The sequence below is a fragment of the Lepisosteus platostomus genome, chromosome 6 (genome assembly GCF_059453375.1).
Source record: "Lepisosteus platostomus isolate fLepPlt1 chromosome 6, fLepPlt1.hap1, whole genome shotgun sequence".
Taxonomy (NCBI): Eukaryota; Metazoa; Chordata; class Actinopteri; order Semionotiformes; family Lepisosteidae; genus Lepisosteus; species Lepisosteus platostomus.
Window position 1 is genome coordinate 37,396,660 of NC_142616.1, and position 12,950 is coordinate 37,409,609.

Below are 12,950 nucleotides of genomic sequence, written 5' to 3' on the forward strand. Positions count from 1 at the left end.
CAGAATCTAACAAGAGAGTTTTTTAGACATAATTTTCCTTTCTTTCTCATTTTTCTGCTGATGTTTTCTTCCAGTTTTGTTTCAGAATAGGCAACATTCCTTTTTTAGTTAATCTTTTTTAGTTGCATTTAGTTGGAGACCTTTAATTTATTGAACAACAGGCAAATTGAGCAGTTAGAAACAGGGATACACAGAACAAGTGATTTGATCAATGTCTGACTGTGAACCAATGTAGGGGGCTTATTTTGATTCAGCAGCAGTCAGCAATGCATTTTGCGTCCATAGCAAATGTCTTTTCCCTATTTGGCTGTAACACAGCAGTCAAATAATAAAAGATATGGAAATAGCATGATACTCACCCCTCACAGCTCTGCTTTCTGAATGTTCCTGTTCTCCTGTTTTTTTATGTTAAATCCTTATGATACAGTAAGTGCAGTCATTTGATGGATGTATCCAATTTATTCTAAAAAAATATGTGTTAAAAATAAAAAGCCTGTATTACATTGCAAGGTTATAGTATATTTTATATAATATACAAAATGGAGTAGTTCAATAACCAAGTGTTTGCACAGGCAGTGTACTGTGAGGAGGATTCAAGTTGAAGCTTTTTTTTCCCCTGATTTGCCTGCTCTGGTAAATATGGAAGCCCATTTCTGCCAGGGAGTAAAAAAAATGCAATTGCGACTTTTTATCTCACATTTGCGACTTCGAAATAGCCCATATTTCATTGTCTGTCCTTTTGTTATTGTAGTCGATTCGGGTTCTAGGGCTTGTGCCCCTCGCCGCTCTCCCCCTAGTTCATGTCTCACTGCATTGGCTCGAACCCAGGTCTTGCCAGCCGAGCTAAAGAAGACCTTCTTTTATAAGTAAAAAAGGACATACAATGGAAATATGTACAAAGTATAAGTTTCAGCTTTTATAATTGTGAATTCCTCTGGATGTGAAGTGTCTATTTCTGTATCTTATTTCATTTTCTGTCTCCGTTTTTGTATTTGTGGTGTTTTTAAATAGCCCACCGTCCACTATTCCATCCAGTTACTATGGAAGCCTCAATGGCGGAAATGGGATTCCATAAAAATTAGTGTAATTAATTTGATTTTTATCAGGGCACTGTACAAGACAAGTCTTCAGGCCTATAGATCCTATGATCCTGTACAATTCATGAATATAGTGTAACGGAACGGCCGACATACAGGGTGTACGATCTGGTTGCAGTGTGGTGACGGCACCGCCCTCCCCTGCACAGGGATGCACAGGGATGCTGGCTGCCGGGGCTAAAGAAAGTGTTCTTTAGCTCAACTGGCAAGACCTGGGTTCGAGTCAATGCAGTGAGGCACGAAGTATGATGGGAGCGGCGAGGACACAAGCCCTAGAACCCGAATCCGTTACAATAACAAAAGGACAGACAATGCAATATGGGCTATTTCGAAGTCACAAATGTGAGATAAAAAGTCGCAATTACGAGATATCAAGTCGGAATTCTGAGTCACTACGTTGGAATTCTGAGTTACTAAGTCGCAATTCTGAGATATGAAGTCGCAATTCTGCGGTTTTAAGTCAGAATTCTGAGTTACAACAGTAAGTCAGAATTCTGAGATACTAAGTCGCAATTCTGAGATACCATAGCGCCTTTTTTTACTCCCTGGTGGAAACGGGCTTCCGTAGGTATATGACACAAGAAGCTGCAAGAAAATGTTTTTTTTTTTGTTTTTTTTGTATGAAATATGCAGATTATGTGGTTTTGTTTGTCGTTACATGGGTATCTCTTTGTAGTGTGGTCACACAACTACCTGAGAAGTCTTGTATCCTTTTTTACTTTCTATTTTTACTTTTATATCTATTTCTTTTCATCTGTAATTAGTTACATTGTAAAAGGAAATAAAAATAAATCAGAACTACAAAATAAATAATAAAATGTTCTATATTCTTTATATTTGCTTCCAACCACCTTTATAGAAACTGTCCCCACACTTACCAACTCTGAACATCAGATTGCATAACAGTGCAATAGTGCAATTCTCCCCAGCTATTTTCAATTATGGTTCAGTGAATTATTTTAGAACAGGGGTTTGTGTGCCCTGGGTGAATGTGTTTGTGTTCCCTTTGTTAAGTAGATAACACCCAATTTCTTGTGAAATGCTATTCTAAAGCCCTACTGCAGAGATAAGAAATGCTGATGGCAGGGAAGATTATTAAAAATGGTGTTTGTTGCTCTAGACACCCTCTGTCTCATCACAAATACTTTTTTCATAAACTTTGGAATGGAGTTCTGTGGTAATCATAAAAGTTTTAACAAGCTATTTTATTCTTAAGTCTTTGGGCATTGAATTCTTACAGTATCTCTATTTTTGTAAGGAATATTTTTTTAATATTCTATATATCACATTTAGTGATGCGCACTGGCATACCGGATTTGCTATAAAAATATTAAAAACCTTTCACCTTTCCAGAAAAATGTATTTCTTATTTTCTGAACATACTGTATATTGTGCACAATTTAAATGTGCACATTTCAAACAAACTTGTGCATATGTGTAACAGGGTCAGAAATTCCCCATTTTGACATTGTGATGTTTCCTTTGTTTTAATATTTATAATTTTGTGGTACACAGATTTGCTTATTAAAACTTCACTAAATGTTGCCTGCCAGATGGGCTTTAATGCAGACAATTTCAGCATATTACATGGAGGTAGCATATTCTGTTTATATATAAAGTATATTATACTGAAGTTGAAGCAGCCTCTTAGGAAAAGGAGCTGTGTCTAACCACATTCATTTAGAATTTTATGTTCTGCTTTGGTCACCACTTTACAGAATTGCACAGTATGTATTTCTGTTCTGGAATCTGTTCAGAGGAGAGTGTCCTGGTACATTCTCAGGCTTACACGGATATCTCACAAGCTAAAAGACCTTAATCATTTCTGTGTTTAACAGAGAAGATGACAAGTTCACATAAAGTATTCTAAATTCTCAAAGAAATTGACAAGTCAACATTATATACTTCTATGAAATCAACAGTGAAAAATACACTGCTTTCTTTCAAGATGAGCGTACTTGTATTTCTCAGTCAACAAATGTGTACATACTGTACATGTCTCTTTCCTTGTCCATAGTGGATAGTGAAACAAATTACATGGGAAACACAAAAGGAGAATGTAAAGAAAACTGTTTTTTTTTCTTGAGTGTACTGTACACAGTTGTACCAGAAAGAAATTTACCGGCACACACCAGTTTCTGGAGGACCAAGTGAGATCTTCAAACTATGGCCCTGGAACAGGGAATCAAATTGTTTAGAATCTCTAAGGACTTGATAGCCACAGTATAAGGTAACTCATTTTTTTGTTACTCTCATCTCAACAGTGCAGCAGCAAACTAACAGGAAATCCAGTGGGGAGTTTTTCTTCATTTAGTGCCCCTGTTATCTACCCTGACACGTTTTCACATTGCTTGCCCAGTAGCCAGACAAGTAAACAGCAGGAGCTACCAAGTTTGTGCTCTGCAGACCTTTTTTTTTGTTTTATCAAACCTGAACAGCACTAGATTGTAGACACATTTCTAAACCTTCTTGCTTCAGATGTATCCTCTGTGACTGTACACGAGAGACCAAGGTGATTTGGTGGGGGATTTTTTTCCTATGTCCTTTGAAGTTCTGCTTTGTCCCCCTTAGGGTGTACTCTACACAAATTTTTAATATACCAACTCTAAATTGTGAGCTTTGCTGGCAAGCATCTGCCATTGCCTTCTGGCAGTCCCAAATGAGGCTTCTGGCAGCAGGGTTCCTATTGTTCCTCTGAAGAATAAAGGCTCCATGTAAACACCTGCATGGCTTTTTGCTGCTTAAATGGAATACGGAAAATAGAAGGCAATCTTCTTGTTACATGTGGACAATATCTGGTTTACATTTTAGTGTCTTGGCTTTAAAATGCAATGGTATTAGAGTTCTGTTTCCTCCAGTGAAAGAATATAAAAGCATCATGAAAGAAATATAACTCATGCTTAACAGAGGAAAAGTGGAAGTTATAATGGCTGCCTGTTTTAGTCCCTCCTAAAACCAAAGGCATAAAGACTGAGATAACATTGATAAAGCAATTTTGAATGTTTGTAGAAGCAACATCAAGCATTTAAACATTGTTACTGACATTAAATATTTGGAGGGATGTGTGAGCATTCTGTTTTTAGTCTGCATTGTGCCAGGTGAGATAAAAAATAAATTGCCTTATGTACAATTGCAGAAAAAATACTTTTGTGATTTTGTTCAGATTTACTGCTTTGATTACTATGTTCATTTATTCCATTCTCTTCAAAATGTGCATTTGAATTTTTTTGTTAGTGACAGATGTATTTTTGTGATAAAGAATCAAAATTATAGTCAATGTTCTACAAAACAGAAATACCAAGATGTGGAATATACAGTGATGGTCCAGCAGGAAGTAATGGTCCACCTGCTGAACTAAGCTTAATATTTTTTCTCCATGAGACTGGGAGAATATTGTTTGTAAGGGATAGCAACAGTTATAGAGCTTGTCGATTAACAGTATTGTGCTGTAATTGCGTAATAATCACGGTAACTGATCAGCTTCCTGCTGACTTTGATGAGTTTTTAATGAACCCTTTTAAACAAAAAGGCTCAAGGCACCACATTCTAATGAGTACTGACTTAAAAAAAAATCACACCAGCTACTGTATGCACAACCTTATTACTTCAAGTTCATTTTCTTCACTACTCTGAAGTTCTACATGTACTAATGGCCTGCTGCACAGCACAGAAAGAAATAATCTCTGTGGAAATTTCAATAGAAAGCTACAGAATGCTGTTTGTAGACATGCATAGCTCATTGTCTGCATGCAGTTCAGTGTAGCTATTTCTGTGGTCCCTTTTTTGATGAGAGACCATTCAGTAGCAGAATATGGTCATAGTGTCAATGCTGTTGCCATTAAGGAATTGGAGCAATATAGTCCATTCCCCGGGAGGCTATATTTCTCAGGTTCATATATAACCAGGATTGGTTTGTGCTTCTGCTGTAGCTGTCTTTTTAATATCAGTGGGAAATTATACTCTCATGCAAGTCTCTTGCTTTTGGTTATTATACTTTGTAATCATGCGGCCTTTGTGACCGTTACCGGAAGCAATCAAGACTAAGCTGAGATGAAAAGGTTCTTATTGTAATTTCAGGGAAACCATTACAATACTGCTAGGCATAATGCAAAAGCTATAAAACAGGAATCCTTTCCCGTTGTTCCCATTTTAAATGAGATTGTACTTCAAAATAAGCTGCTGTGGGTGTGCATCTTGACTGTGCAGGAACTTACTCTTTTGGAAGGAACTGACTTAAAGTTAACTACTGTAGCTTATTTACAGGTACAGTGACTTGGAAACATATTGAGACCCTTGAGCAGTTTTATTTTTTTTTACTTTAAAACTTCCAATCACGACAAGTTGGTAGAGACGTTCCCAAAAGCATTTGCAACTGTAATTACTGCCAAAGGCGCTTCCACTAAATATGGAGTACTCATATCTAAATATTTATGCAAACAATGTATTTCAGTTTCTTTTATTTAGTGTTTATTGATATGTCCTGTAACTTATTTTACCCTTAACAGTCTTCCGTTTTAGCATTCAGGTTTTCAATTAAATAATAAGTTGAAAAAATGTGTATGCATCATTCTGTAATTTCTAAAAATTGGACATGTAGTAATCTGAAAGCTTTTATAAGGCACTGTACAGTATTTTTGAGAATTGCACCTCATTCTGACCTTGCTTTACTCAACAGAACCAGGCTTATGAAACACAGGTCATTTGAAAATGGCTCATGTCCTGTCGAACATTAATTATTTTTTGAAAATGTATTGTGGCTATTTTCTCTTTATATTAGTCTCAGCCTTAAAGTTCACATTTAGCAGGTGTCATAAGATAACTAATTTCTGTGTATTAGATTTGACACTACAAAATTCTTGAAGCAATAAATTGCTTTAGTATTGCCTGTTTCTGTACAGTATGTGCATGGTAAATAATGATGTTGATTGCTTTTATACAGCAAATCTCAGGAGATTCTTTTATGTGACCGAATGTACATAATTGGCCGACCTTTGCCACAATGTAAACACAAAATGTATTTTATCACAACCTTGGGATTGTACTAGTGAGATATGTGTTGATGTTATCAAAGCATAAAATGCAACACTTCAATAACAGATATATTTTTCAGTCCTATGGGAAAAATAAAGGCCAGAGTTCTCAATCCATATTACCCTGCTGTGAATGTAATGGGCACTTCATATTCTTTAAATCCATTCAGATTCAGTATGCAGAAGTCTGTTAAGAAGTGCTAGAGAAGCTATACAAATAAGTTATTTTAAAGCTGGGTTATAATGGCACATTTTATGCAAACAAAAGTGGCACTGCTTTCAAATAGATAAACAAACCAAACCCAAAACAAAACTGTGATTCACTATCTTCTGAAACCTTTTAGTCATCAAATCATGTCACTTCCAGATGGGAAGATATCAGAGAGTTTCTGAATGTAGCATATATAATTATGGAGTTTAACATTCCTTGAATGTACTGCACAGTCCTCAGCTGTAGGGGTTTTCTTCTTGGAAAAGATGAGCTGCTTAATTCGAAGTGTTGTTTAATTCACTCCTGCTTACCAGAAAATAGAGCCAGACATTAAAAGCGATCGGCAGACAGATTTGATCATGCAAACTTGTCATTGCATTTTCTTCCTATGTTTTCTCATTTACAGTATTTGAATCAAAATGAGAATGACATTCAATTAAGGAAAAGGATATGCTCACTGACTTGTCCAGGTATACAGCTGTTGTTTCTTTGTGCTGCTGTGCTGATCGGTAATTTGTTTTTTAAAGCTCTGTATCAGGCTTGCTTGGTCCATTAGTTCACAATATTATTTCTCCCATTCGGTGTTACAGATTTGCTTTTAAGTGTTAATCTTCTAACTCAATAACAGCTAAATAAATTGTTCAAGGAGAATTCCAAGTACATTTTCAGAAACTAAAGTCTATTTCCTGAAAGTGCAAAAGAAAAAAAAAATACTGTGAACTTTTAATTGCTACTACTTCTTTTTTAAAAATAATTATTTGAACTGTAAATTAAATGTCAACCCTTGAGATGAAACACAAAACGTAGAATACCTTCAAATGACTGTCCAAAGAAAGTAAAATAGATGCATACTAATAAAATATACTGTAAGTATATTTTATTTATAACTTTAGTCAGTCAGAAATTATAATCTGTGCTGTGTATTTGCATATTTTTGTCTGGGCTAATAAAGCATTTCTTTAAGCTCTTATCAGATATGCTATGATTCTTCTGTTGGTACCGTACATGTCCATAGCAGTATGGAAATTAAAATTAAATGTTGAATTATTTCACCAGCTAAAAATACAAAAACATTTTGTTCTTTCCTTGTTTTGCATTCCAATTTTCACATCAAATACTTATGGATAAATTATGGAAATGATTTTTCTGCTTAGTGTATGGTATCTGTGGTTCTGTAATGTCTTTTTTATTTCCACTACCAAATCTTCCAGACATTTTGGAATAGGACCTCCAATTTGTAAAGGGAATGAGAATGCATTCTGTTTGGCAACATTTTCACTACTCCAGCATGCTATAATAGGTGCTTGAGTTTACTTTTCCAAAAATTGTTTTGAACCTTTCTGTGCTGGTGTAAAAACTGTTGTAACAAGCCATTCTGGATGGACAGCGGGAACTCTATACTTTATTCTCTATTCTCTGTGATAAGTCTTAATTTGCGGTTGTGAAAATTGATAATATGACATTGTTTTTTGTCTAGAGCAGCCCTTTAGTTTGTTCTATTTGTATTATACCTAAAATGTAAATTATCCAACTTGCTTCATAATCTGATTGTTATTTGAGGATGGGAATGCATGATACTGTATATGGCACCTATATTGGTGTTGAACTGTATTCTAATGTTTAAGAATTGGGACCATGTAATGCATATCAGCAGTGTGTTTAAAATGTGGTAAAGACAGTAAGATAAAGGGAATTCCTTTGCTTTAACTTGTTTACAATATATTGCATTAGTCAAATGACTCCTATTGGAACAGTAGAGACTGTGGGAGCTTCAAGAGGCTGGCCAGCTAAACCTTTTTGTTGATTCTCAGCCATAATCCATTGGCACACAGGCCTCAAAATCCACACCCACTGCTATATGCCCAGTGGGTTCAATTTGTAACTGTATCGGCTTTGCATCAGTTTTTACATAATTATATGAATAGAAATATGATGCTCTTTTGAATGCTTATTACACATGATCCTGAGCTTACTGAACATTCGGAGGAGGGAGGTAAAATGAAGACATTCGTAAACAGGATGGGCTTTGACTTAATTCCCTCTAATAATATCCCAGAGTCACAATAAATATTTCTAGGTTAAAAAAATAACCTGGTGTTCCATTTCTATTTTCAGATCAACTGACTATGGAACAACATATGAGAAAATGAATGACAAAGTTGGACTGAAAACGGTGCTGAGTTATCTCTATGTGTGCCCAACAAACAAGAGGAAGGTGAGGCTTTTCACTGCATTAAAGACATTTAATGACTACAAGAGAAGCTCCAGAGATTTTAATCAAATGTACATTGAAACCTCATCCCTTCCCTGTTCCTTACTAAGGAAGGCTGATCTAATTCTGGAGATTTTGATAAGATATGGTCACTTTTTCCCCATTAAGAAAGAACCAACTTCAATCAAATCCTTAGGTGTATTTTTTTCTTTTCAACCAAGTTCTGCTCAACAGTCAGAAAAAAGTATGCAATTTTAGAAATGTGGACCTTTCACAAGTAAACCAGTAAATGGAGTCCCTAAACATTATACAGTACAGTAGATTACAATAGAGATTACATCCCTCATCTGCTACCATGCAGTATATACTGTAGACCAGAAGGTGTGACATTTATAATTATGATTTATAATTGCTGTTATTATGCTATATTGCTGTTATGTCATAATTATATATGGTTTATAATTGCTCTTAAATCACGATTTGCCAGTTTTGAGATTGGTCAATCTCAAAAGTCCAAATGTTCACATAACAGCATCTTAACCTTCTCACTGAGCCCAGAAAAGCACTATGATATTATGATAATTGTATAATGCTCTCCCCTCCAAAAAGGAATTAACTAATTTCAGTTATAAACAAATGTAATCGTGTTCGTAGAGTTTATAGGGAAATAAAGAGCCAATTACCAACTGTATTTTTTATTTACTTCTTAGGCGCTGTACTATAATGTATTATAAATATAATTCAGTTTATCATGTTTCCATGAAAGGTATTTTTTGCACATCTGGAAAGACTATTTAATGAAAGGATTGCTTTCTTCGTATACCTTTTCTGTCAATTTATTTGGAAGGTGACAAAAATATTTTTCTGTAAAAAGATATATGGGTTTTAAAACATTTTGTATTTTACAACATTATATTTGCATTGGGCCTTTTGGCTTTGATGTTATTGGCAATTTATAATAGAAATTGCAAATATCAAGATTCTAACTCTAAAGGAAGCAAAGAAAAGAAGCTGTAGCAAAGTGCATACTAGCAATGAATGAATGTTTCCAGGGTTTTTACTAAATATGAAAGCTTATGGGTTTCTTTTAAAAGCTGTTAATATTTCATTAGCGTAGCAGTCGGAATGCCATTATCTTGCAAATTACCAGCTTCACAAAACACAATTTTTGAACACATCTCAAGTACAAAATGGCCCCCAGCATGCATTAGATCAAGCTAGGATCAGATTTTCCTGGAATCTCACAGTTTAGATAAGTGTCTCCTTCTCTACCATTCTGTTTCACTTCTGCAAACCACTTTTCCTAAAAGGCACGTTGTCTAGGGGTTTGAACAGCATGGGTGAATTGGATCTTGCCTGCTTTCATCCATGCCTTTGAAGTGCCTTTTTAAAGCTGTGTTTATGCATTTCACTAAAATTAAATCAATGCTAACCAAATTTTCTAAGAATAGATTTTCTAGATATTATATATGTAATATTTTGTAATATTTTTATCTATGAAAATGCTAGTGTTCACCAGATTTATGTACTTTATGCTTCAGGTTTAGACTGATCCTGCACTCCCAAGAGCCATCATAGTAAACCTTCTGTGGAAGGCTTAGTTTTACTGTGAATGGCTGTATTACGAGAAGCTTTTGATCCAATGTGTTTTTAACATTATCAAGGAGATAAAAATGGTAAGGCACCACATTTCCGTGATAGAAACTGTGCCTGTTTTGTAATAGAGCTACAAAAAAGTTTATTAGGGGCAAGGGCAAACATGAAAGCTAAAGTTAATCTTGTAGCAAAAAAAAAAGAGTAGGAAAGAAATGTGCTTCTAGATTAAGGGAGTGTTCCAGTTACTTCACAGCCAGCTACAGTGTTCATGACCCATTAACTGTAGTAATAATGTTTACACCAAAAGATAGAATATTATGTAAAAATCCCGTATTTATGTTTATGCTGCATTTAGTTTACATGCAATAAAATATATTTTTTTAAAGTTAATGCCCTTCAATATATACATTTTTAACTCACAAGTAAAGTAAAATTCTGCATTAATCTTTTTTGAAAAGGAAGAAATAAAAGTGAAAGTTATTTTTCAGGCTTCACAGTAGATCCGTCATAAATTCACACCTCATTTGTCTAACAGAGAAGTTTGTGATAGACATTGTTTTTGTTTTTTAGTAATTATCATCCCTTTTCATTAAACATTTGTCTTTTTGTAATGGCATTATGTGTCAAAATGCTCTGCTGTTCGAAAAATTGCTTTGTACCTGTTTTTTTTAGTGACCAACAGAACTGCACTTATTGTTTCCATCTAAAATAAAAAAACCTAAAAAAATCCTCTTTTATTTGTGAGATGCTCATTTCATGGCAAGGTTTACAACCATTGAAGTAATATAGTTTGAATTCAATTATCTGAAAGTCTTCCATTCAAAACTACAATAGAAGTGATCTCCAAGCTATTTCACCAGAGCTCAGTGAGTGCCTTGCCATCTGTTTGATTTATAGCATTAAATGTGATTTTCTTTCCCATTTTAACTTTTATTGCAGTTTTGGTAATTTAAGTCATTTAGGTCATTAAATAATATATTGCTGACTAGACAACTAAAATGTTATATTGAATTTTGGATTTCATTTAATACACAATTATATTAAAGAACAATATTAAAAATACAAAAGGAATTCATTTGACTTTTTAAATGTATTTCTTATTGTAGTACATTGATTGCATTAAGTATAGTATATAGCAAATTCAGTTTATAGAAGCACACACAGATAAACACATAAGGTCATATAACAGTCTCTGCACCTGTTTTAATCTGACTGATTGATTGCATGATTGTATTTGAGCTTCATGTTTTAAAATCCAGGATGTAACATCAATAAAGGCAAATATTTTACGTGTCTGTGCTGGAAATGTAAACATTTCATTCCACTGGGAGCCCCTAAGGGTCTTTGCTTTTTTCTTGATGGTAGTGTTGCTGTTGAGAACTCTTATTGAAGTGCCTTTTCCTGTCAAGTACATGACATAGGAAGTGCCCTCATTGCTCTAAATGTTAGAAAGCAATTCCGTAGTGAAATACTACACACCTATTGCACTGCCTTGAGGGAGTGCAGAAGTGTGGTGAATTGGACACAGTTTTTTTTGCATGTTAATGGGAAATAAAAAGCAAATTTATTGCTTCCCCTTTTAACATGGCTAGAAGAAAACATGCTGGGACCACTGAGGTCAATTGCTGGAGATTTGTGGTTGTACACTTGTGTGCATATACAGTACATATGTGTATTTGTACTATCTACTGTAGATATGTTACACGAAACATTATTCTCAGGTTCAATTTCTTGTGTCTCTGCCTTTTCTTTGCAAGAGGCCCTGTTAATTTATATTCTGCCTACTTTATGCAAAGCTTCACTGGAGGAGTGGGCTGTATGATTGTTCCATCTGCATCAGCAGTTCTCCTTGTAGGATAAACGGGAAAAGCTTATAGATGAAGCCCTGCACAACTGTAGTGTGAGCTGCCTCTCTGCTAACAAGGGATAGGCTGACTCGCCTGGTCTCATTAGTGTTGACAGTTTGTGTAAACTCCAAACAGAGAGAACTTCCTGGCATTGCTTTGAATGATGTCAAATTATACTTTAAAGGAAAAGCAAAACTGATCAATGCCTTGTAGTCAGGGCAAAAGAAAAAAGGTGGTTCTTGCTAGAGAATCTAATTGCCCCCACAAGTAAGGTCTTTAGTTCTGGGCTTCAATCTCTCTGCTTTAGAATTTTCTACTTATCAGGGGAAATAAATTGTGATTAGCATGTTAATTGTGTCTTCAGTACAATTACGGGTACTGTTGAGGATACAGTAGCTTGCTTTTCTGTCATTTTTATATGTCCATCCTAATATGTCTTAGAATTAAAAGTAAAGAAATTACATTGATCAAATGTAGTGAGGAGTTTTTTTTGCCTGTGTTTACCACTTAGTTGGTGTACATGGAATTTCTGCAGTTACAGTTTTTCCAAGTTCTTACTGATTCTGCCATTAATTATCCTTTGTACTATGGGCAACAGAGAACTCCTGAGTTACAAAAGGAGAACTGATCATTACCAACTCAATGTTACCGTTTTGTATCCTTAATGAATACATTTTGCATTAAGGAGAACTGTATATCATCTTCATTTTCCTGCTCTTTTGTTTTGCTCATTGAATCACCCATGTTGTGCTTTTCATGTTTCATTTTTAATTTGTTTCTGCTTACACTGTGTGGCTTATTTTTCAAGCCAGATAAAAATAGCTGGTCGATGCTGTAGGAGAGCAAATGTTATGGAGAGGTATATTACTAGGATTTTACATAAATCTTTACAATGCTTCATTAGTGGGGTCTTGGAATTGTTTCCCAGTCAGATAGAACAATATTTGTGAAAGCTTT

The 12,950-nt window shown here is 34.9% G+C and overlaps 1 protein-coding gene across 1 annotated transcript in view; it reads left to right on the plus strand.

Annotated features, from left to right (window-relative positions):
- The window catches only part of sorcs3a (sortilin related VPS10 domain containing receptor 3a), a 290,460-nt gene that overhangs the window by 130,404 nt on the left and 147,106 nt on the right, over window positions 1-12,950 (plus strand). Inside the window, exon 3 of the mRNA XM_088635725.1 lies at window positions 8,454-8,553. Coding sequence (XP_088491851.1) covers window positions 8,454-8,553 — 100 coding nt within the window. The remainder of the gene's footprint in view (window positions 1-8,453; window positions 8,554-12,950) is intronic.